Genomic DNA, 25,518 nt, shown 5'->3' on the forward strand with positions numbered 1-25,518 from the left:
GTGAGGAAGGCCAGAATGATTCCAGGAACCGCCAGGAGGCAGGTCACAGACCCTGCTGGACAAACAGTGACTGGACTCTGCCCCACAACAGAGTCAACAGGGAGTGAGGCAGCCTTTATTTCTCGTGCCTAAGGGGGCAGGCGGTCTGGGCTCTCTGGGGAGACGTGGGGCTGAGAGGAGGCACTGAAGGGTTCAGTCCTGGATCATGGGCTGCCAAGGGCAGGGCTTATGCAGTTTCTATTTCCTTGACTGGCAGCTCAGTGGGGCCCTCCCTCTTGGATATTCCGGAAAGTGGTGTGGGTCAGATGGGCGGGGTAGCCACAAGTGCCAGGACGCAGATTGCATAAAAAGCTGGAGGTTGTGGGGGGCAGGGGAAGAGACTGCGATCAGGCCCAGGTCTGAAGTTTCAGTGAGGAGAGTGAGCCAAGCAGACAGGCAGCACAAGCTGGGATAGGCCATCTTCCCCCCAACCCCAGTTTCTCTCCTGCCTTCCAACGCCATGGGGAGCAATCTTAGCCCCCGACTCTGCCTGATACCCTTGGTGCTGGGTCTCTTGTCTGGAGGTAAGAGAGGGTCACCACCCCCCTTCCTGCTACCCCCAACACCCCTCCTTGGCCTTGTGAGGCTGGGCTCATTAGCCTTTCTCTTTAGGTGGGAGTACAACGCCATTGCCTGGGGTCAGAACCCAAGGCTCCTGCTCTCTGGAGGGAGTAGAGATCAAAGGTGGCTTCTTCAAACTTCTCAAGAAGGGCCAGGCATTGGAGTACGTGTGTCCTTCTGGCTTCTACCCATACCCTGTGCAGGCACGCACCTGCAGATCCACGGGGTCCTGGAGTGCCCTGCAGACCCAAGACCAAAAGATTGTCAAGAAGGCAGAATGCAGAGGTTGGAGGGCAGTGAGGGTGGGTACGGGGCAATGGAGGGGCGAAGCAGGTGGTGGCCAAGTGCCAGGCTAGGATGCAATTAGAATTCTGTTGAGGTCAAGCAGGGGGAACTCAGGGGGAGCTGAGCAAGTGCAGGAGCTGTTTAGGGCTGAAGCAGGGAAGGAGGGAGGAGGAAGGGTGTGAATCTTCACTGAGCATTTGCCCTGTGCCAGGCACCCCAGGCAGTGAAAACTCAGAAATGGGGAGCAAAGAGAAGCTTGGGTTGAGGGTAGCCGCTGGTTCTGTGGGACCAAACAGGCATTCTTTCTCTGTGACAGGGTCCCTTTGTCCAGAAGGGATACTCTCAAGAGCCCTTTCTTTTCAGTAATTTCTACTTGTCCCCCTCCCCCAAAGCAATTCGCTGCCCAAGACCACAGGAGTTTGAGAATGGGGAATACTGGCCCCGGGCCCCCTACTACAATTTGAGTGATGAGATCTCTTTCCACTGCTATGATGGCTATACTCTCCGGGGCTCCGCCAACCGCACCTGCCAAGCAAATGGTCGGTGGGATGGACAAACGGCCATCTGTGACAATGGAGGTGAGAAGCATCCCCTCCCCTGGTGATGGTGTCCCCTCCCTGATCATGTTCCACCCTGAAGAACTGGCCCTACAACTCTTGTGCTCTATTGTGCCATCCGGGCCTCAGGTTTTGGTCCTCACCTCTATGTCTCACGTGTCTGCAGCGGGGTACTGCCCCAACCCGGGCATCCCCATTGGCACAAGGAAGGTGGGCAGCCAGTACCGCCTTGAAGACAGTGTCACCTACTACTGCAGCAGGGGACTCACCCTGCGTGGCTCCCAGAGGCGAACATGCCAGGAAGGGGGCTCTTGGAGCGGAACAGAGCCTTCTTGCCAAGGTGACTCTTGATCCATGCCCTCAGGTTCAGATCCTGCCCTTTCATCCTTATGTCTGTATACCTCCCCGTAACGCAGCCCAGCTCCTTCCTCACTTCTAAACCTGCCCATAGAAATTCCTCACTACTGAGCCCTTCTGGCTCCAGAACCCCACCATCTGCTCACTCTGGCCAATGTGTCTCTGACCCTCCCCTTTCCACCCTTCCTAACATTTGGCCGGATTTCTGATCTCTCCCAGACTCCTTTATGTATGACACTCCTGCAGAGGTAGCGGAAGCCTTCCTGTCTTCCCTGACAGAGACCATAGAAGGAGTTGATGCTGAGGATGGGCACAGCCCAGGTTTGGAGGCAGAGAAGGGAGGGAGGCAGGGAACTGGGGGAGGATGAAGAGGCAGGAGAATCATGCATGCTGGAGCCTGAGTTTCTCTGGTGGCACCCAGGGGAACAAAAGAAGAGGAAGATTGTCCTGGACCCCTCGGGCTCCATGAACATCTATCTGGTGCTGGATGGATCAGACAGCATTGGGATCGGCAATTTCACAAGGGCCAAGAACTGTCTCAGAGACTTCATTGAGAAGGTGAAGCCCCCTCTGCCCTGAATATGAACTCACTGCCCTGCCAGGACTAGTTTCCTGATGTTCCCAGGCCTCTGAGCCACAGGGTCCCAGAAACCTCTGGTCCTATTCTGTCCTTCTTCCCTTTTACTTGAAGCAGTTTGTTGACCTTTAACCCAATCACCAAGCTGAACCTCAGGATGACCAATCAACCCTGAGTTTCTGATTATAATTTTCTCTGTCCCAGAGAAGCTGCCGACCTCTCCCAACCACAATATTCTTTCAATGCCATGACCCCTTGCTCCCCTAACCCACAGGTGGCAAGTTATGGGGTAAAGCCAAAATACGGTCTAGTGACATATGCCACAGTCCCCAAAGTTTGGGTCAAAGTGAGAGATGAAAACAGCAGCGATGCAGACTGGGTCACAAGGATACTCAACAAAATCAGCTATGAAGGTCAGAGGTCAGGGAAGGGAGTGGTTGGGGGTGGTTTACTCTGGAGTCAGGTCAAAAGATTCAGGGCTGTTGTGGGGAAGGAGTGGTAAGACCACATGGGATGGCAGGGCAAACTACTTTGTACTATGGTCGGAGAGCAGGCAGGCTCATCACTGGGGACCTGTTGGGGGCGGAAGTCACTTTGTGGCCAAAGGGAAGTCAGTGGTGCGACAATTCAAAAAGCTGAAAGATGTGGGATTTCAGTTGTTGATAAGGCCTCTAGGGTTCACAGATGACTTAGAAGACCAGGCAAGGTGATCTCTTCCCTTTCCACAGACCACAAGCTTAAGGGAGGGACTAACACCAAGAAGGCCCTCCAGGAAGTATACAACATGATGAGCTGGCCAGCCAACAGGGCCCTTGAAAGCTGGAACCGCACCCGCCACGTCATCATCCTCATGACTGATGGTCAGAAGGGACCCCTCTCCTGCCCTGGACTCCCGACCCTTTCGTACCAACGTGTGGCCATTTGGTCTACATGTAACGCTAGACTTGTGGTTGGGGCCCTGAGTGCTGCTTGGGGCCCCAACCATGTTGATCTCTCCTGTGACCCTTTATAAGGAGGAACCCCTTCTTAGGCCTCTTTGTGATAGGCCACTTCCATCCCCTCAACCTGCCTACCCAGCCATGTGTTACTACTTCCAGTTTTCTTTTCTTGACCCTCTTCTTTATTTGCCTCCCACCTTCATGGGCCATCTCTTCTACAGGTTTGCACAACATGGGTGGGGACCCAGTCTCTGTCATTCATGATATCCGGGACTTCCTGAACATTGGGAGGGATCGCAAAAACCCACGGGAGGATTACCTGGGTGAGTTTTACTGCCCAGGATCCAGTACCTTGCTTTCTCAGCTCCTGTCCCCAGGTCCTGGACACTCACCCTCCCTTATTCTCCCTCAGATGTCTATGTGTTTGGGGTTGGGCCTCTGGTGAACCAAGAGAACATCAATGCTTTGGCTTCCAAGAAGGATAAAGAACAACACGTATTCAAAGTCAAGGACATGGAAAACCTGGAAGATGTTTTCATCCAAATGCTTGGTAGGAAGATATCAGGAGGGTGTAAAGAGGTCAGAAAACTCCCCAGGTCCTCCAAGGTCACTCATACTGCCCGGCCTCCTGAAGCCCTGGCAGTCTGGAAGGCCCTCACTGCTCCTTCTCTGTCACATTCTCGTCTCCTGGCACTACGCACTTCCTAATCTTAGAATCACAGAGCTCTGACTGACATCAGAGAGCTTCCTCAAGTCTGTTGTTTTACATGTGGGGAAAGAGGCCGAGAACAGCCTAGGGACAGCAAACTAGCTGGAGTTGGACCTAAAAGCTGCCAGGTCTCCCACCTCTTAGTTCCAAGTCCTTTTCTCTCTACCACCATGGTTCCTTCCTCACAATGTAAGGAAACAAATGCCCTCATCTTCCCTTTCCTTATGGGCCTCTGCGCCTCATCAACGTGCAGATGCCCCTCCCCCAAAGGCTGCTGCCATCTGAAATGAAGCATCACAACTTTCAGCACATGTTCCTTTCTTTCTAGATGAGACCCGGACGTTGGGGCTCTGTGGGATGGTTTGGGAGCACAAGGCAGGCACTGATTACCACAAGCAACCGTGGCAGGCCAAGATCTCGGTCACCGTAAGCATAGCTTCCTGGTTGCGGAGACTCACGGGAGGTGAAGTCAGGGTGGAATGAGGGTAAGGGAAGGGCCAGATGTTCCTGTTAGATTGCGGGGTTTGTGGAAGTTGAGCTTTCCCCTCTGCCATTCTGTCCCCAGCGCCCTTTGAAAGGACATGAGAGCTGCATGGGGGCCGTGGTGTCTGAGTACTTCGTGCTGACGGCGGCACACTGTTTCACAGTGGATGATGAGGCACACTCGATCAAGGTCAGCGTGGGTAAGGATGCAGCGAGCCCACTCCCCCTGTCCTCACAGCAGCTTCCTCCTGGCACAGTGGACAACTTGGGGGTGGGGCAGAGTTGAGTTAGGTGGACATGGGATGCCCTGACATACTCATTCTCCTACCTTAGGAGGGAGGAGGCAGGATTTGGACATAGAGGAAGTCCTATTTCATCCCGACTATAATATCAATGGGAAAAAAGAAAAAGGCATTAATGAATTTTATGACTATGATGTGGCCCTTATCAGGCTCCGGCAGAAGCTGACATACGACCAGACTGTCAGGTGAGTACTCTGGAACTCTGAGTAGAAAAGTTCAGGCATGGGGGTGCTGCAGGCCTAGGCCAGGTCCAATGTGCTGTCCCTGAGTTTCCCCATCTCTCTTTAACAGGCCCATCTGTATCCCTTGCACCCAGAGAACAAATCAAGCTCTGAGGCTTCCACTGTCAACCACTTGCCGGCAACAGAGTAAGACATTCAGGGAGAGTAGCACAAGGGAGTGGTTCCAAGTGACAAGTGGGGCATGGCGGGGAGCTGCGGGAGCAGATGATGGCCAGCCTGGTCCCTAGCTCAGAGGAAAGGGCTGAAGAACATTTGCTGAGTGACAAAGGCAATAGGGAGAGAATAGGGAGGAGGAAGAGCGAAAATGACCCAGTCTGTCTATCTGTCCAGTGCAAGAGCTGCTCCCCGCAAAGGATATCAAAGCTATGTTTGTGTCAGAGTTACTCAAAGATAGCAAGAAGATGCTGGTGCGGAAGGAGGTCTACATCAAGAATGGGGACAAGGTGAGGATGGGATTCTAAGCAGGTCCTCTAGGCTCCCTTTCTTCCTGAGCATGCTCTATCCATCACCGCTTTCTCCTCACCTATAGAAAGCCAGCTGTGAGAGAGATGCTCGATTCGCCCCAGGCTATGAAAAAGTCAAAGACATCTCTGAGGTGGTCACCCCCAGGTTCCTTTGCACTGGAGGGGTGGATCCCTACGCTGACCCCAATACTTGCAAAGGTAAGAGAAGGCTCTTCGGTCATGCTGCATGTTCCTGAAGCCCAAGAACCACTTTCTCTACAGCTTTCCTTTCCCTGTAGGTGATTCTGGTGGTCCCCTGATTATTCACAAGAGGAACCGCTTCATTCAAGTGAGTTTCCCCTCTCCTATCTGTAGGGAGGTGCCAAGTGGTCAGCATGGGCCCTAAAGCAGGAAAGCTCCAGAGGTGTGGCTGGAAAGAGGAGGGCAGAGCCTGCCTCCTACAACTGTACCTTGAAATGGCCGGCTAAGGCCCTGTGTCCGGCCTGTGTGCTGGAGAAACCAGGACTGAGCTGGGTCCCCAGTCTAATTCTTCTAGGTCAACGCAGATGCAACTGGGAATAGCTGAGCTTCCTGGCATCAGGAAGGAATTCTACCAAACGATCTGTGGCATCCCCTTGCCCTCTCCAGGTTGGCGTGATCAGCTGGGGCGTTGTGGATGTTTGTAAAGACCAGAAACGGTGGCAGGAGGTGCCGACGCATGCCCGAGACTTTCACGTCAACCTCTTCCAAGTGCTGCCCTGGCTCAAGGACAAACTCAAAGATGAGGATTTGGATTTTCTGTGAGGGCTTTCCTGCTGGAAAGGGGTATGAGGTCAAATTAAAACAGATGCGACAATACCTGTGTTCAAGATCCTTTTGGGGGAAGGGAGAGGGGAACGTGCACTGGCCATGTGTTACAACTGAGATAAAATCTAACAGCCGTTTTTAAAGGCTCAAGCCCCATCCCAAGTGCTGAAAAACCAGAGGCTGAGGAAGATGTGTGAGCTTCCACCTCAGTGTTTTACTGAGACCAGTGCTGACGCAGATGAGGCACACAGAATCCAGCTCCATTCCCTAGAAGCCATCCACAAGGTTTTCCTTGTAGACATCATCGCTGTAGACAATCTGGGTCCTCTTGTCCCGGTGGCAACCCTTAGGGCTATTCTGGACAGCTAGGGAAGGAGGAAAGGATTGGTTAAGGTCTGTAGCACTACATCTGAGCACTACTGAGGCCACAACTCAAGAGTCTGACCAGCTCCCTCCTGGCCGCTGGCCCTTGGAAGCCCAATTTCAATGCTGCCCTCTGGTGGCCAGGATGGCCTGGCTCCCTTTAGCCTACTCAGGGGCTACCAACCCATCCTGGTGGCAAGGAGCATATCCTGCTACTGTGGCCCATGCAGATAACTTAAGTTCTTAGAACCATCCCAGATGTTATTACTGAGACAAATGAATGATGTTAAGCCATTAGAAAATCTCCGTAGGCCTTTGCTGACATGCTATTTTTCTTGTTCCCTCCTTTCGTCTGGAGGGCCACTCTTGCTCTGAACACCCCTTTCTGCCTACTCCTGTGCTAGAAAAGCCAACAGGTACAGTGGGCTATTTGCACTAAACTTAGAAATGCTACTGGCCCCATGGGAGAACCATTCTGGTGCGGCTTTGACCCAAAGCATTCTTCCTCCAGCTTCAAGCTGTTCCCTCCCTTTCTTTTTCCTCTCTATGCAGATGTGTCCCTCTCTTCACCCCTTCTCCAAGGATTCTATTCCTGCCATTCTGGGGCTAGACTGACTCACCCCAAACCAGCCTCCATTCTCTCGGATCTTTGCACCCTGACACTGCTGATCACACCCTTTCTCCCAAAGGTTGTGTCCTTTGGCTTTAATGGCTGCTCCCTGAATATTCCCCATGCCCAGGACTGGTAATTCTTCTGTATACTTATACTTCCATTTTGCAGCCACTCTGTGATACAGAGAACTCTAATCTGTATTTTCATTCCTCACTTAACACCCAAGTTAAGTTCCAGATCTCTAATTTCAAATGCTTATTTTATAAAACCAACTACACTCCATCTCAAAATGAACAAAGCCATGTGACATGCTCATCTTCTGCACCAACCTCCCTTACTTCTACTTTCTTCCCTGTTCCAGTTACTGCTTTGGGAGTTGTCTCAATCCTTTTCTTTCTGTCCCCTCCTACCTCTAACTGACAGAAGGCCTGACAATTCTCATTCCCATTCCCACAGCCTCCACACAGATCCAGGCCTCTATCACCTCCATGGGATCCTAGGACATGCAGGGGAACAAACAGAAGGGGTGAGCTGTGGGGAACAGGATGAAAGGAGGAAGAATCTGTTCTTACCGAGGGAGCCCCAGACAGACTTGCCAGTGGCAGCGTCCAGCATGGGCTGTTTGCGGGCAATGCTGACTTTGAGCTGTACGGACTCCACTTGGGTCCCATTGAGCTGGGGCAGAAGAGGGGAGGAGGCAAAGGATGGGGGGGAAACATTGCAGACAAAGCAAAGGAGGAATCCAACAGCTGTCACCCTAGAAACAGACTGAGTAAGGATCTGAGAATACAACGTTTCTTGTGTGACTAGGAAGAGACTTTATCTGTCAATAGGAATGATCTCCTGGCTCTCAGTATTTTAAAGATAAAACATGAAGGAAGTCCCAACCTCAGCGACGGCCTGATCTGCTGACTCCATCTTTTCATAGGTGACGAAGGCACAGCTGGGATGAGAGAAAAAAGGGTCAGTAGAGGGTCTATGGGCTCTTGTGGACCCAACCAAACCAGTCCTCACAGGCCGCTGGAGATAGGCCGGTGTTTTCAATCAAACCCAGGTGCTCCCAGGACTTATCAACCTCCCCCACTGTCATCCTTACTTTCTGGGTGGGTCCATGGAGAGGTCAATGATGTTTCCAAAGGGAGCGAAGGCCCCACGGAGGAGGGTGGGCGTCATGTCCTCTCCATATACATAGAGAGTATTCCCCTTCCGAGGAGCCCTGCGTTCAGGAAACGAATCTGACCCTGTGGGATCAGGAGTCACAGTCACGAGATGCAACCCATCTCAGCCTCTGCTTTAAGAGGCCACTGTAGTAGGACCCGCCTAAACCCTTTCACTTTTCCCACCAGCCCAGATCACTCACTGCGGAAAGGGCCCTCTCGTTCTCTATCACGGTCCCTGTCCCGATCGCGGTCCCTGTCCCGATCACGGTCCCTGTCCCGATCACGGTCTCGATCCCGTTCCCGATCACGGTCTCGATCCCGTTCCCGATCTCGGTCTCTGTCCCGGTTCCGCTCACGACTGTGGTCCCGGCTGCGGCTTCGGGGAGGAGAGGCTGAGGAGCGGGCACCACTACGTTCTTCAAAGCCCCAGTCAAAGCTTCGAGGGGGACCATCACCAGCCCCTGGGCCCTCTGCCTCTTCCCCATCTGGCCCCAGTTCCCGAAGCCGATCACTGGAAGACACAAAACTGGGGAGACACAGACAGTGAGGATCAAAGGGGGTCTTTACCTCAACTTCCCAGACCCTGTGGAGATGTAACACCCCCTCTGTAGTCCCAGTTCCTTCCACCCCAGCCCGAAACCTCCCAAGGATCCAGGCAATCAACCCTCTCCCACTCCTCCAATTGGAACCCAGTTGTCTCTCTAGCTCTCTAACCTCTCATACAGAGATTTCCTCTGGGGCGTCTGGATGACTGCAAAAAAAAACCAAGGACAGTTAAGATGAGTCCTAGTTGCTGGCATGTGACCCCAAATATGTGGGTCTCTCATCTTCCTCATTCCCTAGGTCCCCTGGGACAGAGAACCGGGAACCATACCTCCTGCAGATCGTCATCGGCAGATATGCTCCTTTGGAATGGCTGGAAAGTGGGGACTGGCCCCTTCTCAGGATCCTGGGAAGGTTGTAGAGATCTACTTCAGTGTGAGAGCAGGCGGCAGCCTAACTGTGTGACAGAGGGGTTCCTCTTCCCTCCCTCTTCTTGGTTTCCTCTATCCTCTTTCTTCTCCTTTAATTCCTTTGTGCATTTCTTATTTGATTATGTATTTTTCATGAACGACCTAACATATACTTAAGAGTATGTAGCTAATCTGAATGTTTCTTGAACCTACTGACATCTTTGACCTGTTCAACTCCTCAGAATGACAAAACTCAGAAGCTTGAACATGTGATAAATGTGTAATATGGAAAACGGAAAAGTCAGCCAGTGTCTTCACTACAGATAAGAAATCTGAAGTTCACACCTGTATGACAACTTATCCATGACTAAATTGACATTATTTTCCCCCATTTTACCTCCATTCCAATTTGGAAACATGCCCTCTGAAGTCAAGGGCCCCCTGAACAATCATTCTGCTTGTGCTCACCTTTAACTTCCCCTCTAGGGTTCGAGAACGTTTGAAGCCCGAGTTCTTGGTCTCGGCTTTGATGGCACTGATGGCTCCTGACTTCACCAGCTGCTTTGCCTGCTCTGTTGCTGTGGCTGTGTCCACCACAGGCTGCTCTGACAGTGCTGGAGTGGTGAGGGAAGGAGGCATTATTTTGGCCAAGCTGTGGGAGATGTCTGCCCCATGGTGCCCACTTCCAGTCTATCCCCATTTCCCCTGTCACTCACAGCGTTTCACACCGCCTTGGCTGGCTGTGCTGCTACTACTTTGCTTCTTCAGAGCCAGCAATGCCTTTTTCTGGGAACAAGAGTGAGAAGAAAGGGATTGGTGAGGGCTAGTCCCTGGCTTAGTCTGCTCCCAAGGTCCCTGGGCACCTCACTCCAGGAGACACCTTTCTCAGGAAACAGTATAAATGGTGTCCCTGGAGTGGTATGCTGAGGCAGCCCTGCCTCTCACACATGGTCCACTGGATCATCTACAAAACCAGCAATACTTAATCTACCAAACCAGGGTATCCAAAGGCTTTCCAGAGTCTCAGGGTTTTGAAGTTGAAGACAAGGATTTCAGCCATGGACCAGAGCCCCAAGATACAAGCTGCAAGTAAGTATATGCCTACGTGCCTTTCTCAGGGGCTGCATCCATCCATCCCCTATATGTTTAACAAGAACACACTGTAACTTTGTAACACAGGGATGCAAAAGTATGAGAGACATGGTTTCTCCCCTCCAGAAGCTTACAGCCTGAGAAACAAGATGATTAGAGACAATTATCAAGAATGATTATAAGAGATGCAGACTGCTTGTAGCTGAAACCAAGTAAGGTTATCTGACACCAAATGGCTATTAAACTGGTCCCTGGGTACAATCTACACAAAACAGATGGAAAGAAAAGGGATGCAAAGAAAACAGAATGGCAAAGATGCATAAATGAGAAGGCTTTGGGAATGCACGTTTTGGGACTAGTGAATAGTTCTATTTGACAAGAAAGGGATGCCAAGGTAAGGCTTTGGTTTATAGACAATGGAAAACCACTTACAGGTTTTGAGAAAAAAAGAGGCAGAGTTTTCTGTTTTCAGTAGTTCATTTGAATAAGAATGAAGGAAATCTGTTAAAAAAAAACACTGAGAAACTTCTTGAAAAACCATTCAGCAGTCTACATGAGTGTCAGCAAAAACTTGATCTATGAAATACACAGGAAAAAATAAACTAAAAAAATTACTTCAAAGGAAGAATCAAGAAGACTTGGCAAATATTTGACCATGCAAAGAGTGGAGAAGTCAGAGATGAGATTTTGATTCCAAACACCTGGGAGAACTGACTGTAGTCACTCCTATTTGGAAGATCAAGAAAAGGAACTAAATTAGATAGGAAGATGACAGCTGCAACACTGGGTACCTGGGGGCTATCAATAACAGACTGGGTAGAAGTGAAAAAATAAACCTGGAGACTACCACCCGTTCGGTGGTACTAAAAGCCATGGAAAAGGAAGACAGCTGCATGGCAGAATGCACAGAAGAGAAGGTACACACCAAGACTTGGTGAGAGGAGATATGTCTCCAGGTATGAGCTGGAAGAACCGCCCCCCCATCCGCTCACACTCACCCCAGGTGTTCTCAAGAGTGTAGAGTCTGTGAAAGGTTGGGCCACGCCCCCACACACTCCCTCACCTTTTTCTTGAGTTTGTTGAATTTCTTCTGCAGAGCCTCCTCCTCCTCGCTCAGTCCGGGGGGTATCACCAACATGGTGGCTCCTGGTTCAGGGGCAGGGCCCAAGACATCTTTCTCCACTGTCACCGCCCAGGGTTCACACGCCGTCCACAAAGTACCCAACCGCACCCCTCCAGGCCTACCTACTCCTGTCTTTTGCCTCTCCCTACCCCTTGCTTAAACCAGGCTGCTGTCCAAGCCCCCGCTCGTCGGGATCAATCAGCATTCCCTCTTCTCTCCAGCAATCACGGCCACCAGCGCTGAGGAACCAAGTGGCCCGGGAAAGGGGAAGCACCCCTTCCGTCGCCAAGACGATGGCATCAGACACCCCCTAACCCCGCTGGGGGTATAGCAACCGCGGGGTCCAAACGGCACAGGAGGCAGTGGAACCCGCGCAGCGCTCTCAGAGCAACCAAAAGGGGAAGAAAAGAAGGAGCTCGGAATAAAGGGGCGAAGGGTGAGAAGGAGAAGACCTTACCTGAGGGGGCGGTAACCCGGGGGGGGTCCCACGGTCTCGGGCGGCGCCCGCGCGGGCAGCGGAGAGCTGGCTCAGAGCGATGACGTAGCGAGGGGCGGAGAACGGGGTAACCAAGGCGGCCCAAGCCAGACACTTCCGCCCGGCCGTGCCCGCCCTTCCCGGCTCAGGTCAGCCTCTCTGTAACGCTCATCTCCGTCCTCCCCGGCTGTGTGTGACGGAAGTCGCCTCCACTTCCGCCCATTCTGGGGCGGGGCTCGCTCAACGGCTTCTCGCTGCACTTCCGGTCTGCCCCGCAGCGGCTGTGGCTCCAAGATGATGGAGACCGAGCGACTCGGTGAGGAGGAGGGGGTGGAACGAAGGAGTAGTCAGGGGGTGACCCTTGACCTCTGACCTCTGACCTTCCCTCTGTAGTGCTACCTCCTCTAGATCCCCTGGATCTGCCCCTTCGGCCGGTGGAGCTGGGATGCACGGGGCGCTGGGAGCTGCTGAATGTGCCTGGGGCACCAGAGAGCACCGTGAGTGAATGTTGACCCTAAGATTGAGCTTCAGACCTTCTCAGTTCTCCTTACTGTTGGACTCTAGCGTAACCTCATTCTTCTGTTTCTGGACTCCTGTCATCTGGGCCTGCCTTGTGCCGAACAGACCCCAGCCCAGTGGGCCAGCTATGGGTCAGAGCTCATGTGAAGACAGAGCAGGGAGTGCTGGGGATACCTGAGCTCTGAGAATTACTCTTTCAAATGTGTCTTTTTTCTCTGGAGTCACCTTCTGTCTCCAAGCACCAAGGCACTGGTTGATGGCTAGCCTTTGAGGCCCTGACTCATCCTTAGTTCTGGGCCCCCTTTCCCTAAGAATAGTGATTCTCAAATTTAAGTGTACCTTGTAATTAGTGGTGGGGATTTTTAAAAATACAAATTCCTAAGCCCAATCCCAGAGATTGTGAAATTATTGTATTTTGTGTTGTATTGTAATGTATCAGTAATTGTTGTTGCCGGCAAATCAGTAGCAGGTAGTTTACCCTGGAAGACAGGATGATCTTTGGAAGATATTGTTTCTGCTTGATTGTTCTATTTGGTCTGGAATGTCTGCTGCTTCTGATTTGAACACAAATTCCATCACTTTCTTTTTTTGTCTGTGTCTTATGCTCTATCTTTACCTAATGTCTCTCATCTTATCCTTTACCAGCTTCCCCACGGCCTCCCTCCGTGTGCCCCAGATCTGCAGCAGGAAGCAGAGCAGCTGTTTTTGTCATCTCCAGCCTGGTTGCCTCTGCATGGTGTGGAGCACTCCGCCCGGTGAGGAGTCTGGACTAGGGAGGTAGGCCCCTGAAGAAAACTGGCACAGGAAAGAAGGAACACCTGAAAATCATTTTCCTTTTCTGCAGAAAATGGCAGAGGAAAATGGATCCCTGGTCACTCTTGGCCACACAGGGGGCCCCAGTGCCCTCCGACCTTCAGGCCCAGAGACACCCAACCACAGGCCAGATTCTGGGCTACAAAGAGGTAAGAGGTCAGAGACCACAAGAAGCAGAGTTGGGAAGGGATCAGAGGCAATCTCAGCCTCACTGGGGCTGTGGTCTTTTGCCTCAGGTCCTGTTGGAGAATACGAACCTATCGGCCACCACCTCCTTGTCTCTTCGCCGGCCCCCAGGGCCCATCTCCCAGTCCCTGTGGGGGAATCCAACACAGTACCCTTTCTGGCCAGGTGACTTTTATGGAAATGGAATGGTAGGGGAGAGTGCCCTCAGTCTTCAGGAAGGGTTCCCCACCCATCTTGTAACTACACCCCCGCACCCCATGAGTCCCTATTTGTCCACCCTCTCCCTAGGTGGAATGGATGAGCCCACCATAACAGATCTGAGCACTCGGGAGGAGGCTGAGGAGGAGATAGACTTTGAGCAAGGTGAGGTGGTGCGGGCATGGACTCTTGGGAGTGGGGCTGTGAGTCTGGGCCCTGGCGAAGAGGGGCCCCAGCCTATCATAGTGCTGCTCCTTGCCCTTCTGTGCCTTTGAGACAATTAGGAAGAGGTATCCTTGTCATAACAGTCTTTACTGTCACATGTCAGAAAGTTGTCCTAAGTATTCCATTTGCAACGTCTGTGCTGTGAATGGCATCCTGTAGGTTTGCGTAATGTGTGACTTGTGTGACTCTGTGTAGTAGTGGTGATTCTGTCTGTCCTCGTCCTTCAGATCTTCTTACTGTTCCGCCTGGCTTCAAAAAAGGTGTGGACTTTACACCAAAGGGTGAGTTTTAACTTTGAGATGGGGCATAGATGTGGTGCCCTTCTCCTGTAGAACAGAGATGGATGTGACCAGGTTCCCCTTTTTTCCTTGCCCCTCAGATCACCCAGCTCCAGCTTCTGGCTTGCTCAGTCTCAGCCGTTTGCTGGAGCCTCTGGATTTGGGTGGGGGAGACGAGGATGAAACTGAGGCAGTGGGACAGCCAGGAATTCCCAGAGGGGACACTGTGGCTGCCTCCCCCTGCAGTGCTTCCATGGCCCGAGCAAGCAGCTTAGAGGACCTAGTGTTGAAGGTTGGTGGTTCTGGGCAGTTGAGGCAGGAAAGAAGGGGCCTTACTGGGGGGCTGAGGGTGAGGTGGGGTGGCTGGGTTGGTTGGGTCTAAGAGGAAGACTGGAGCATCTTTTGGGAGGGGTGGTAATGGAGAGCTATTTGACTGTATCTTTATCACTCTTATCAACGGCTTTTGCAGGAAACATCCACAGCTGTATCCCCTCCAGAGCCCCCCAAGCCCCTGCCTCAGGAGCAGTGGGCGATTCCTGTGGATGTCACCTCCCCCGTTGGTGATTTCTACCGCCTCATTCCCCAGCCGGCCTTCCAGGTGGGCTGGCCTGATCCTCACATCCTCCCCTACCTCTTTCCCACTGTTCACCTCATTTCCTCTGCCAGCCCAGGCCAGATGCCTTCTAGGTCCTTCTTCGACCTCAGTCCTGGCCTTTCTTCACTCTGGCATGCCACTGCCACCTTGCACGCCCCAGGAGTAGGAGGCAGGAGGGCCCCTTTCCCTTCTCTAGCTGTCATCTGTTTCTCTCTCCCACAGTGGGCATTTGAGCCGGATGTGTTCCAGAAGCAGGCCATCCTGCACTTGGAGCGGCACGACTCTGTCTTCGTTGCGGCTCACACATCTGCAGGGAAGACGGTTGTGGCTGAATATGCCATTGCCCTTGCCCAGAAACACATGACTCGGTATAGGTCCCCTCCCCAGCCTCCCCTTTCACCAGCTGGTTCTGGCTTCTCCCACACCCTTTGTGCTTGTTATCTCTTCCCCGCCCCTCCCTCCTGTTGAGGTGAGAGGTTTGGGGAGAAACGGAGACAGGACTAGAGTGAAGCAGGAGGGTGTGGTGGGGAAAGTGGTTAGAAGACCCGCGTCAGGTTCGGAAGGGGTTGGGCTACAGAGTTTCTGTGGGGTTGTGTCGTGAAGGAGAATGTGAAGGCAGTTTGGGGAAGATCGGGGACACGTGGGCTCTGGCATGCCTTTGGGAGGGCTCAGGGTGGAAGAGGCGGTGCTGCCCAGGAGGCTGTGGGGGTGCTGACCGGCTGACTTCATGTCCTCTTCCCAGCACCATTTACACATCGCCCATCAAGGCCCTGAGCAACCAGAAGTTCCGAGACTTTCGAAACACATTCGGGGATGTGGGATTGCTCACTGGGGATGTGCAGCTGCACCCAGAGGCCTCCTGCCTCATTATGACAACAGAGATCCTTCGGTGAGAGATAGGCACTCAACACGGGTGGATTTTTGGTCAGGAAGGTGAGGGTGCTCCGGACAGCATGTTCACTGAGAACAGGGTGGAGTCAGGAGCCCCTGGGGAGTCAGCCTGTGGCCTCTTCTCCCCAGCTCCATGCTGTACAGTGGCTCAGATGTCATCCGGGACCTGGAGTGGGTCATCTTTGATGAGGTTCACTACATCAATGATGCTGAGGTAGGAGGCACGGGGGCCCCAGGCTCTAGTAGTCCTCTCCTTTGGGCCTAGATTACACACCCTTGTGGACCTTACTGCCTTCTTTGCCCCCCAAATGGAACCCTGTGTGCGTCCCTAGGGCAGAAGGGCAGCCCCCTCTGAGCTGCTGGTGAGTGGTGTTCTTTCTCTGGGCCCAGCGTGGGGTTGTATGGGAGGAGGTGCTCATCATGCTCCCTGACCACGTCTCCATCATCCTTCTGAGTGCCACCGTCCCCAACGCCCTCGAGTTCGCGGACTGGATCGGGTGAGATGCGCGCCCTGGGAGGCTTGGGTGGATGGCACCATGGCCCTCCTTGGTTGGGGAGAGGGTGAAGATGACCATAGCGAGGACAGTGGTCAGGTCTTGAGGGTGGAGAGAAGGAAGGGATGGGTTGGGCCATGTGTCCGACTCTAGTGGCTGCAGGACCCCACTTGGGTCCAGATCATTTTTGCACTGGGAGAGGGGATGATGGGACAGCCTTCCAGTCTATCTCCCAGAAAAGATTGGGTGAAGCCAGAGGGGGAATGTGGTGGGGACGTGCATCCCTTCCTGCACTCTCGCCCCTGACCTGTTCTCTTCTCCCCACTCAGGCGACTGAAACGTCGCCAGATATATGTGATCAGCACTGTTGCGCGCCCCGTTCCCCTGGAGCATTATCTCTTCACAGGGAACAGCCCCAAGACCCAGGGGGAGCTCTTTCTGTTGCTGGACTCCCGAGGCGCCTTCCACACAAAGGGGTAAGCTGGAGATGGGGCAGAGTCAGCACTGTGACCCCGGGTGTGACTGTGACCACCGACCCACCCCGTGTTCCAGGTACTATGCCGCTGTGGAGGCCAAGAAGGAGCGGATGAGCAAACACGCCCAGACCTTTGGGGCCAAGCAGCCCACTCATCAGGGGGGCCCTGCACAGGTGAGAACTGGCAGGCTTTGTACCTGCTACCACCCGTTTCAACTCTGTCCATTCTTTCTACGTTCTCCAGAGGTTTGGACTTGAGCTTTGAATACTGTCCAACTTGACATGGCTTCACCTCCCCTTGCTTTGGCCCTGACTAGTTCAAGGACTCAGCCTTCGCCCCTCTCTGCCCCCTTTTGCAGGACCGTGGTGTGTACCTGTCCCTTTTGGCCTCCCTCCGCACCCGCGCACAGCTGCCTGTGGTGGTGTTCACCTTCTCCCGGGGTCGCTGTGATGAGCAAGCCTCGGGCCTCAACTCCCTTGATCTCACCACAAGTTCAGAGAAGAGTGAGATTCACCTCTTCCTACAGCGCTGCCTTGCCCGCCTCCGTGGCTCTGACCGCCAGCTGCCCCAGGTATGGATGGGGGTCTTGGAGACTGGTTGGGAGAGGATTCTCCACCACCTTCTTCCTGACCATGGGCCTTGGCTCCCTGCAGGTCCTGCACATGTCTGAACTTCTGCACCGCGGCCTGGGTGTGCACCACAGTGGCATCCTGCCTATTCTTAAAGAGATCGTGGAGATGCTCTTCAGTCGAGGCCTGGTCAAGGTACACACACTGGTAGAAGGGGGACTCCTCACCACTTGCTGCTCGCTCCAGGGCTGCCTGGAGGGTGGAGGGGCAAGGCTTTAGACAAGACAGTGTAGTGGCTAAGAACTTGGGCTCTGGGTCCAGACTGCCTGTGTGTGAATCCCCGCTCCACTACTTACTCACTGTGGGACCTCAGGCAAATTCCTTCATCTTTCTGAGCTTTAGCTTTCCTGTCTTAAAATAGGGGTACACAAGATAGGTATGACAGTATTCTGAAGAGAAACCCAAAATGTTAGCAAGTGTCTGAAAAGTTAGTCATTAGAAAAACGCAATTTAAAATACTCAACAAGAAATGACTTTACAGCCACAAGATTGCTAACATTTAGGAAACTGGCGAATGCCAGGTGTTGCCAGATGTCGGAGCTGTTAGGAGTATAGGAATCCTCATATAGGTGTAGCGTGTCTGGAGGGCACCCTGGCATTCTTGAGGCAAAACTATGTATAATATACTCTTTGATCCTAAATTCTGTTTCTGGGTATATAATGCAAAGAAGTTCCTACCCTGGTCTGTGAGTGAAAATGTCCACTCTTCCTTCTTTTGTTGCCTATAATCTTGTGGTAGGGTGCTGGTGGCACCAAGGTGCCATCACCAGAAGAGCGGTAGGGCATTGTCAGGGGCATGCCCCACATTGCTCTGCAGCCCCGGGCAACAGTGGATTTGGTATAACCACAGGCACTGGGATGGGTGTTGAAAACACTGTGGCAGAAAAGAAAACATGAGATGCATGACTGCTGTTATGTTATTATTACTTTTCATTTGAGTACAGTTGAAACACACAGTGTTACATTAATTTCGGATGTAAAACATGGTAATTCTTTTTCTGATTATACAGTAGACGTAAGTTTACCTGGTATGCTGTGCTTACCACAAGTGTAACTCCTGTCTGTCACTATCCATTGCTATTATTAGTATCAGTGGCTATATTCCTTATGCTAAACATAAGGGTGCATGTATCATTTTAAAATTTTTCTAGTGAGTTGTGGGAGAGGGGCAGAGGGAGAGAGAATCTTAAGCAGGCTCCATGCCCAGCACAGAGCCCAACACAGGGCTGATAGGGCTTGATCTCACAACCCTGAGATCATGACCTGAGCCAAAATCGAGTTGGATGCTTAACCAACCGAGCCACCCAGGCACCCTATCATTTATTTCTTGACTTAGGGTATAACTGCCTTTAACGTCGATTATAAATTCATGCACTCAGAATAGGGTACAATCTGCAAGAATATAATCACACAGAAAGATACTCTACACTGGGATGATTGATGGTGGAGGGATGGGAGTGAGCTATGGGGGTTACAAGAAAAGAAGTAGAAGGGCGCCCGGGTGGCTCAGTCTGTTAAGCATCTGCCTTCAGCTCAGGTCATGATCCCAGGGTCCTGGGATCGAGCTGCATTGGGCTCCCTGCTCAGCGAGGAGCCTGCTTCTCCCTCTCCCTCTGCCTGCCGCACCCCCTGCTTATTCTCTCTCTCTCTGTCAAATAAATAAATGAATAAAATCTTAAAAAAACAAAGTAGATAGTTAAATAGATAAAACGAAGAAAATACAGTGCTTGCAGTATGATTGGCCCTGAAAGTTAAATGAGATCCTGCGGGTTAACTGTCTGGGACTTAGCCTCGGCTACAAAGTAAGGTGCACTTGGCTAGGGTGGGGTGTGTATTGCACCACTTTGCTGAAGCTCTCTTTCCGCATTCCAGGTCTTGTTTGCCACAGAGACTTTTGCCATGGGTGTAAATATGCCTGCCCGAACAGTGGTGTTTGACTCCATGCGGAAGCATGATGGCTCCGCCTTCCGGGACCTGCTCCCTGGAGAGTACGTGCAGATGGCAGGCCGGGCGGGCCGGAGGGGCCTGGACCCCACCGGCACTGTCATCCTGCTCTGCAAGGGCCGTGTGCCTGAGATGGCAGACCTGCACCGCATGATGATGGTGAGCTGGGGTGGGATAGGGTGAGCTGGGAGGGCCCCAACTCCGGTTACTGGCCCAATTCTCTCTTCTAGCCCTCTTCCCCTCCCCTTTCTTTGGATAGTTGACCCTTGAACAGTGTAGGGTTAGGGGCACTGACCTCCTGCACAGTCAGATAGCCACGTACAACTTCTGACTCCTGGAAAACTTAACTACTAATAGTGTATACTGTTGGCCTGAAGTCTTACTGGTAACAGACGATCAACACCTATATGTATGTTACACGTATTACATGTTGTATTCTTACAGTAAACCAACAGATAAGAAAATGTTATGAAGGCACTTATAAGAAAGAAAATACTTATAGGACTTTACAATATTTATTGAAAGAAGTCCATACATAAGTGAACCCATGAAGTTCAAACCCATGGTGTTCGAGGGTCATCTGTACTTTTTTCTTTTGCCTGGGAGAAATCAAGGTCAGAGTGAGCAGATCTGAGGATTAGACTATCATCTCTAATCTATTGTCAGTGTGAAGACAGAGCCAGGTAGGACCTTTGAGAGTCTCTTTAGTTTTCTTCCCTTATTTTGCAGAGGTGAGTAAGCGGTTTGTCTAGGGTCCTATGGTTGCAGAGAGGGGAGGAGATCTGCTTGGAGTAGAACTGGTCCCTAAGGGGCTGGCTGGGGGGCAGCTGGTCCCCAGCCCCCACCCCCGGCTCCGTCTCACTGGGTTCTCTGACCCGGCCCAGGGAAAGCCATCACAGCTGCAGTCCCAGTTCCGACTCACATATACCATGATCCTGAACCTGCTGCGGGTGGATGCCCTCAGGGTGGAGGACATGATGAAGAGGAGCTTCTCCGAGTTTCCATCTCGCAAGGACAGCAAGGTGAGGAGGTTGGGATGACCAGTATACTGTGCAGGCAGTTGGGACAAGGGAAGCCAGGCTGGGAAGGGACGGACATCTGGAGACCAGGGGGTGCAGGTGGGGAGGGTGGGACACTGGGGACTGTCCTTTCATACCTTCCCCCACTTCGGCCCAGGCCCATGAACAGGCTCTAGCTGAACTGACCAAGAGACTAGGGGCCTTGGAGGAACCTGACACGACTGGCCAATTGGTTGACCTGCCTGAGTATTACAGCTGGGGGGAGGAACTGACAGAGACCCGGAGCCTGATCCAGGTGAGTGTTGTGGGGGTGATGGAGAAAGAGGGGAAGAGAATGCAACACTCTGGGTGCTCCTGAGCCCAATCCCAGCCTAGTCTCTGTGTCCGTGATGCTTCCTTCTCTCTCCCCACTCTTTAGCGGCGCATCATGGAGTCTGTGAATGGGCTCAAGTCTCTCTCAGCGGGAAGGGTAGTGGTCGTGAAGAATCAGGAGTATCACAACACATTGGGTGTGATCCTGCAGGTGAGGGCAATGGAAACTCGGACCCCGGAGGGAGTTGAGGTGAATGGGGAAGGAGTTGGGTTGGGGGGAGGGAGGAAGGAACCTCATCCCCATCTTCCCCACTTGGCTGGGGGCAGTTGTAGTCACAATGGTATACTCATAGGCGTTCTTGCTCTCCTTTCCTGTTGTTACCACTCTGTGCCTACCTCCTTGTCCCCTCCCGAAGACTGTTTTGACTTGGTTACCAGTCCATGCTGGTGGGCTATGCAGTTGCTTCGTGATCACTACCCGAGGGTGGGGATCTGCTCCTGATCTTTGATCTCCGCTCCTCACGTTGCCCTGGCCTGGCCTCCCCCATCTACCCTAGGTCTCCTCGAACTCCACCAGCAGGGTATTTACAACCCTGGTCTTGTGTGATAAGCCTGTGTCTGAGGACCCACAGGAGAGGGCACCAGCCACCCCAGGTGTGCCCTACCCTGATGATCTTGTGGGATTCAAGCTGTTCCTGCCTGAAGGTGAACATGGGGCAGATGTCCGAGTTCCTGACAGCAGTGTGGGCTGCTTGCCTGGGTTCATGGTAATGTTTGGTCCTGCTCTCCCCTTTTCACAGGACCTTGTGACCACATAGTGTCCAAGCTCCAGCCAGGAGATGTGGCTGCCATCACCACCAAGGTTCTCCGGGTGAATGGGGAGAAGATCTTGGAGGACTTCAGCAGGAGGCAGCAACCAAAATTCAAGTCAGGGATGCTGGGGGGGAATCCTTTTCCTGGGGAGGGACCATGTAACAGGGTATGGAGAGGTGCGGCTGGGGTGTAGGGGCTTCTGTGGAAGAAAAGACTCTGCTCTAGGTTTCAAGACTTTGCTCCTTCCTCAGGAAGGATCCTCCCATTGCAGCCGTGACCACTGCTGTGCAGGAACTGCTGCGTCTAGCTCAGGCCTACCCAGCGGGACCCCCTACCCTTGACCCTGTCAATGACCTGCAGCTCAAGGATGTATCAGTGGTGGAGGGGGGGCTCCGAGCCCGGAAGCTGGAGGAGCTGATCGGCGGTGCTCAGTGTGTGCACAGCCCCCGTTTCTCTGCCCAGGTAGGGTCCTGGATGCCAGCTCCCAAGCTGAGAGATGGGGGTGGGGGGTGGGTTTCCCTTCTGGACCCCTGTACACTGGCCAGCCCCATCTCTGCCCTTGTCCTTGGTGCCCTCCTGCCCTGGGGCACGGGGAAGGCTAACGTGCTTCCGCTGGTGGCTCTCTGCAGTACCTGAAGCTGCAGGAGCGTGTGCAGATACAGAAGGAGATGGAGCGACTACGCTTCCTGCTGTCGGATCAGTCACTGCTGCTGCTCCCAGAGTATCACCAGCGAGTAGAGGTCGGAGGGGCAGCAGTGGGGGGTGGGGGGCTAGTGAGGGAGAAGATAGCAGGCTCCCAACACCTACCATCTTTCTTCAGGTGCTCCGAACCCTGGGTTATGTAGACGAGGTGGGCACGGTGAAGCTGGCAGGGCGGGTGGCTTGCGCCATGAGCAGCCATGAGCTGCTCCTCACTGAGCTCATGTTTGACAACGCTCTGAGTGCCCTGCGGCCGGAGGAGATTGCAGCCCTGCTCTCCGGCCTGGTCTGCCAGAGCCCTGGGGACCCAGGGGAGCAGCTCCCAAGCACCCTCAAACAGGTATGGGACACCCACTCCACTTCTCCCCCTTGGCTGTGGTGTTCCCAATTCCCATCCCTGGGTGTTCTCCAGGTGACGCCTCCAGCCCTCTTAAGTGCCCCTAAGAGCTGGGATGCTGCCTTCCTTGACCTGGGACTCCCCACTCCTGGAGAAGGAAGGCAGGATCTGAGCCTCTCCTTCCCCATCTGCAGGGAGTTGAACGTGTCCGGGCTGTGGCCAAGCGGATTGGTGAGGTCCAGGTGGCCTGTGGCTTGAACCAGACAGTGGAGGAATTTGTGGGGGAGCTGAATTTTGGGCTTGTCGAGGTTGTGTACGAGTGGGCCCGGGGCATGGTGAGTCACTGGGGTTTTGTGGGTGGCAGGTTGGGGAGAGGCTGCCCAGGTCTACCACATTCAGTCCTCACCCTGCTTCCCTCACAGCCCTTCTCCGAGCTGGCGGGGCTGTCGGGGACCCCTGAGGGCCTGGTGGTCCGCTGCATCCAGCGCCTGGCTGAGATGTGTCGCTCACTGAGGGGGGCAGCCCGCCTCGTAGGTGAGCCTGTGTTAGGTGCCAAGATGGAGACAGCAGCTACCCTGCTACGGAGGGACATTGTCTTTGCAGCCAGCCTGTACACTCAGTGAATGCCCTCTGTGTAAAAATGTAGTAATAAAACAGTAAGCCACCTGTGTGTACTGAAGGTGTTGGGCAGGGTCGACTCAGGCAAAAGACACAGCAAGAAGAACCACCTAGAAATATGCTTTTATCTGAGCACGCAGAGACAGGACCAGCCCTTTCAAGGTCTCAGTCTTTGGGGGAAGGTGTCTTGGGGGCTGATGGGAGGTCCCGGGTCACGGCTTCCACATACCACGTGGGCAGGAAGGCATAGGGTGCGTCTTGATGTTTAGACACTGTGACTGGGCTGCCAGGCTCCCAGGAGAAGAGATAGACAAGCCTAGGGGGCACATGGAGTCACAAGTTGAGGGCTGGAGGAGAGCTCTGGGGACGCAGGGGGCAGGGACAGAGCTGGAAGACTCACCTGGGGTCATCCTGGATAACTGTGTTCTGGGCAAAGCTAAGGAAGGCAGCACAGAAGTTCATGCACACGGAGGGATTCCAGCCATCACGGTCATTCTAAAGAGGGCCGAAGAGGAGGGAGGAGATAGGCGGTGAGGGGGTGGGGAGGGGAAGACAGACTGCAGCCGGGAACACTGGACCTGTGGCCCTGGTGTGGGGGATGCAGGTGGGAGCTGAGACACCGCTGCCTTACCCTGACGTACTCGAACATCTCCATGGTAGGAAAGGTCTTGAGGGAACAGACGAAACCCTCTGGGTTACGGAAGCCAGCAACGACGTTTGGGACCCCCAAAAGGAATGACTGAGCCCACCATTTTAGGAGCTTATGTCTGTCAGGAAAGGCAAGGGGTCAGTAGGACCTTTCCTCCACCCTCCAGCTTCTCTCAGGTCCCTTTTCCAGCTGTCTTGTTCTAGGCTCTCACCCTACCCAACCCCATTCTGAACCTGTAGAAGTTCCTCCAGTGGCCAGGCCTGTGCATCTCCTTGGAGGTCTTGAGCTCCACATAGCAGGCAGGGGGCTGTGTGCATGGGGCCCGGGGGTCCATGCAGTCTACCTCCCCTGAGAAGAGCAGACGGTGGTTTCCCAGGCGGCTGCGTAGCACAGAGCAGTAGGCCACATTGGTGTTAACCTCCCCAGAGGGATCCGGGAAGCTTCCAGGTTTGTCTGCACAAGGAGAGAAATGGCAACAAGGGTGGGGGCTTTCAATCTCCGGGGAAGAGCGTGTGGGCTACAGAGTGGGGCAACTCTCACCTGCGCACATGTACTGCTCAAACTTGTACCCCATGTACGTAAGCTCCCGGAGGAGGGGTGGCCGGGCAAGCCTCTGGGCCCGAGCTGCCGGTGTCTCTACTTCATTTAGGTACAGTGTTCCCTGGAAGCGGGAGGCTGCCAGCTGCCAGCCCTCCTGCTGCTCATATGGTGTCGTCAGCAATTTTGTCAGGTGCCCCCGCCATGTCACTATGGCCCCTGCCAGCCAGCCTGGACCCCTAAAGGGAGGAGTTAGAAGCATTAGCTCAGATGATTTCCCCAAAGAGCCTACGTTCCTTCTAAAGACTGAACTCACTCCAGCCTAGGGGGTAGGCGCAGATCTCTAGATCTGTGTGCTGTACTTTGCTCACCCCTCCAGCTTGCCTCGGTGATCCAGGAGCCAGCGCAGCAGGTGGTCCAGCCCCTCTTGGAGCTCCTCATCCCTGGGTTGGTATCTATCAGGGTATCCATCTCTGAGGTCAAAACTGGGGCCTTGGTCATTGGTAGGAGGTGGGCTGTAGTAGCGCAAGGCTTGAGCATCTCCGTGGTACTGGCGTTGTGCATCCAGGGAGAAGCAGCCCAGTTCGGAAGGGCGCCCATAGAAAGGAAAGGGCCCAGAATAGAGGGCAGGGTCTGTGGGCAGCGAGGATGCTGGGCTGGTGAGTTTGTTCCGAGGCTCAGCTACCTCTACATTCTCCGATTTTCTCTTGTTCTCTCTGCGATCCATGGGGTCCTAAGAACTGGAGGTTGGGAAGTTATCCTTTCACAGAGGAGCCCTGGAAAAGGGAGACTCTGGGTTAGGACTAGGCGAGCCTACTGATGGCCAGGCTCTGGCCCTGGAACAGAACCAAGGCCAGGTGCATATCCCACCTTTTCCCTTGCCCTCTACCCCCGCCTCCAGATGCTCCAAACGCAGTGAGCTGAGGAAGACTGTCCGGGCTCAGAGCAAGGATCTGATTGTCCCAAAGCCCGCCAACCTCCGCGGAGCTAAAGCGACAAGGCCGGTACGTCCGGAAGACGGGGTGGCACGCAAAGGTGGTTTTCCGCCCTCCAATACGCAATCATGCAGCGACAGTGGCTGGTAGACCCCTCAGCGGCGCCGGGCGGGGTGCGCTTCACCCCGCCGCCCACGCGTTCCGGGTCCTGAGAGCCGGCGGAGGGAGCCGATCCCGGCAGGCGTGCGACGGTGCTCCTCCCCCGCCGGCTG

General features: G+C 53.6%; 4 protein-coding genes across 7 annotated transcripts; 2 read left to right on the plus strand and 2 right to left on the minus strand.

Moving 5' to 3' along the window:
• The first annotated feature begins 317 nt into the window (after positions 1 to 317).
• CFB (complement factor B) lies at positions 318 to 6,351 on the plus strand. Its single transcript, XM_047731942.1, has 18 exons — positions 318 to 563; positions 652 to 885; positions 1,278 to 1,463; positions 1,609 to 1,782; positions 2,019 to 2,120; positions 2,221 to 2,357; positions 2,651 to 2,789; positions 3,105 to 3,236; positions 3,536 to 3,637; positions 3,727 to 3,864; positions 4,352 to 4,449; positions 4,589 to 4,706; positions 4,840 to 4,993; positions 5,100 to 5,176; positions 5,381 to 5,493; positions 5,580 to 5,712; positions 5,793 to 5,842; positions 6,142 to 6,351. Exons 1-18 carry the CDS (start codon positions 500 to 502, stop codon positions 6,295 to 6,297), a joined length of 2,307 nt encoding a protein of 768 aa, XP_047587898.1. The 5' UTR covers positions 318 to 499; the 3' UTR covers positions 6,298 to 6,351.
• NELFE (negative elongation factor complex member E) lies at positions 6,350 to 12,208 on the minus strand. The gene is made up of 11 exons (XM_047731954.1): positions 12,062 to 12,208; positions 11,545 to 11,627; positions 10,106 to 10,175; positions 9,858 to 10,003; positions 9,311 to 9,385; positions 9,151 to 9,179; positions 8,637 to 8,962; positions 8,373 to 8,517; positions 8,165 to 8,219; positions 7,849 to 7,951; positions 6,350 to 6,665 (listed from the first exon to the last, which is right to left on the minus strand). Exons 2-11 carry the CDS (start codon positions 11,617 to 11,619, stop codon positions 6,568 to 6,570), a joined length of 1,122 nt encoding a protein of 373 aa, XP_047587910.1. The 5' UTR covers positions 11,620 to 11,627; positions 12,062 to 12,208; the 3' UTR covers positions 6,350 to 6,567.
• A 62-nt stretch (positions 12,209 to 12,270) lies between these two features.
• SKIC2 (SKI2 subunit of superkiller complex) lies at positions 12,271 to 23,173 on the plus strand. 2 transcript variants are annotated; one of them, XM_047731939.1, is made up of 28 exons: positions 12,271 to 12,395; positions 12,473 to 12,576; positions 13,244 to 13,353; positions 13,443 to 13,560; positions 13,648 to 13,762; positions 13,886 to 13,960; positions 14,248 to 14,301; positions 14,400 to 14,590; positions 14,768 to 14,896; positions 15,116 to 15,261; positions 15,636 to 15,782; positions 15,914 to 15,998; positions 16,175 to 16,281; positions 16,608 to 16,754; positions 16,831 to 16,927; positions 17,113 to 17,325; positions 17,408 to 17,518; positions 19,256 to 19,486; positions 20,212 to 20,349; positions 20,504 to 20,641; positions 20,765 to 20,869; positions 21,216 to 21,363; positions 21,459 to 21,585; positions 21,723 to 21,933; positions 22,101 to 22,211; positions 22,292 to 22,510; positions 22,702 to 22,842; positions 22,930 to 23,173. In XM_047731939.1, exons 1-28 carry the CDS (start codon positions 12,374 to 12,376, stop codon positions 23,128 to 23,130), a joined length of 3,741 nt encoding a protein of 1,246 aa, XP_047587895.1. In that variant the 5' UTR covers positions 12,271 to 12,373; the 3' UTR covers positions 23,131 to 23,173. The 2 variants fall into 2 exon arrangements, with proteins under 2 accessions (XP_047587895.1, XP_047587896.1); XM_047731940.1 differs by lacking the exon at positions 22,292 to 22,510.
• A 56-nt stretch (positions 23,174 to 23,229) lies between these two features.
• Positions 23,230 to 25,500, minus strand: DXO (decapping exoribonuclease). 3 transcript variants are annotated; one of them, XM_047731951.1, is made up of 7 exons: positions 25,281 to 25,500; positions 24,683 to 25,092; positions 24,315 to 24,550; positions 24,008 to 24,227; positions 23,757 to 23,892; positions 23,526 to 23,620; positions 23,230 to 23,441 (listed from the first exon to the last, which is right to left on the minus strand). In XM_047731951.1, exons 2-7 carry the CDS (start codon positions 25,036 to 25,038, stop codon positions 23,291 to 23,293), a joined length of 1,194 nt encoding a protein of 397 aa, XP_047587907.1. In that variant the 5' UTR covers positions 25,039 to 25,092; positions 25,281 to 25,500; the 3' UTR covers positions 23,230 to 23,290. The 3 variants fall into 3 exon arrangements, with proteins under 3 accessions (XP_047587907.1, XP_047587906.1, XP_047587905.1); XM_047731950.1 differs by having other exon boundaries at positions 24,683 to 25,087; positions 25,201 to 25,500; XM_047731949.1 differs by having other exon boundaries at positions 24,683 to 25,087; positions 25,182 to 25,500.
• Positions 25,501 to 25,518: the final 18 nt, after the last annotated feature.

This window comes from Lutra lutra, chromosome 6 (assembly GCF_902655055.1).
Source record: "Lutra lutra chromosome 6, mLutLut1.2, whole genome shotgun sequence".
NCBI lineage: Eukaryota > Metazoa > Chordata > Mammalia > Carnivora > Mustelidae > Lutra > Lutra lutra.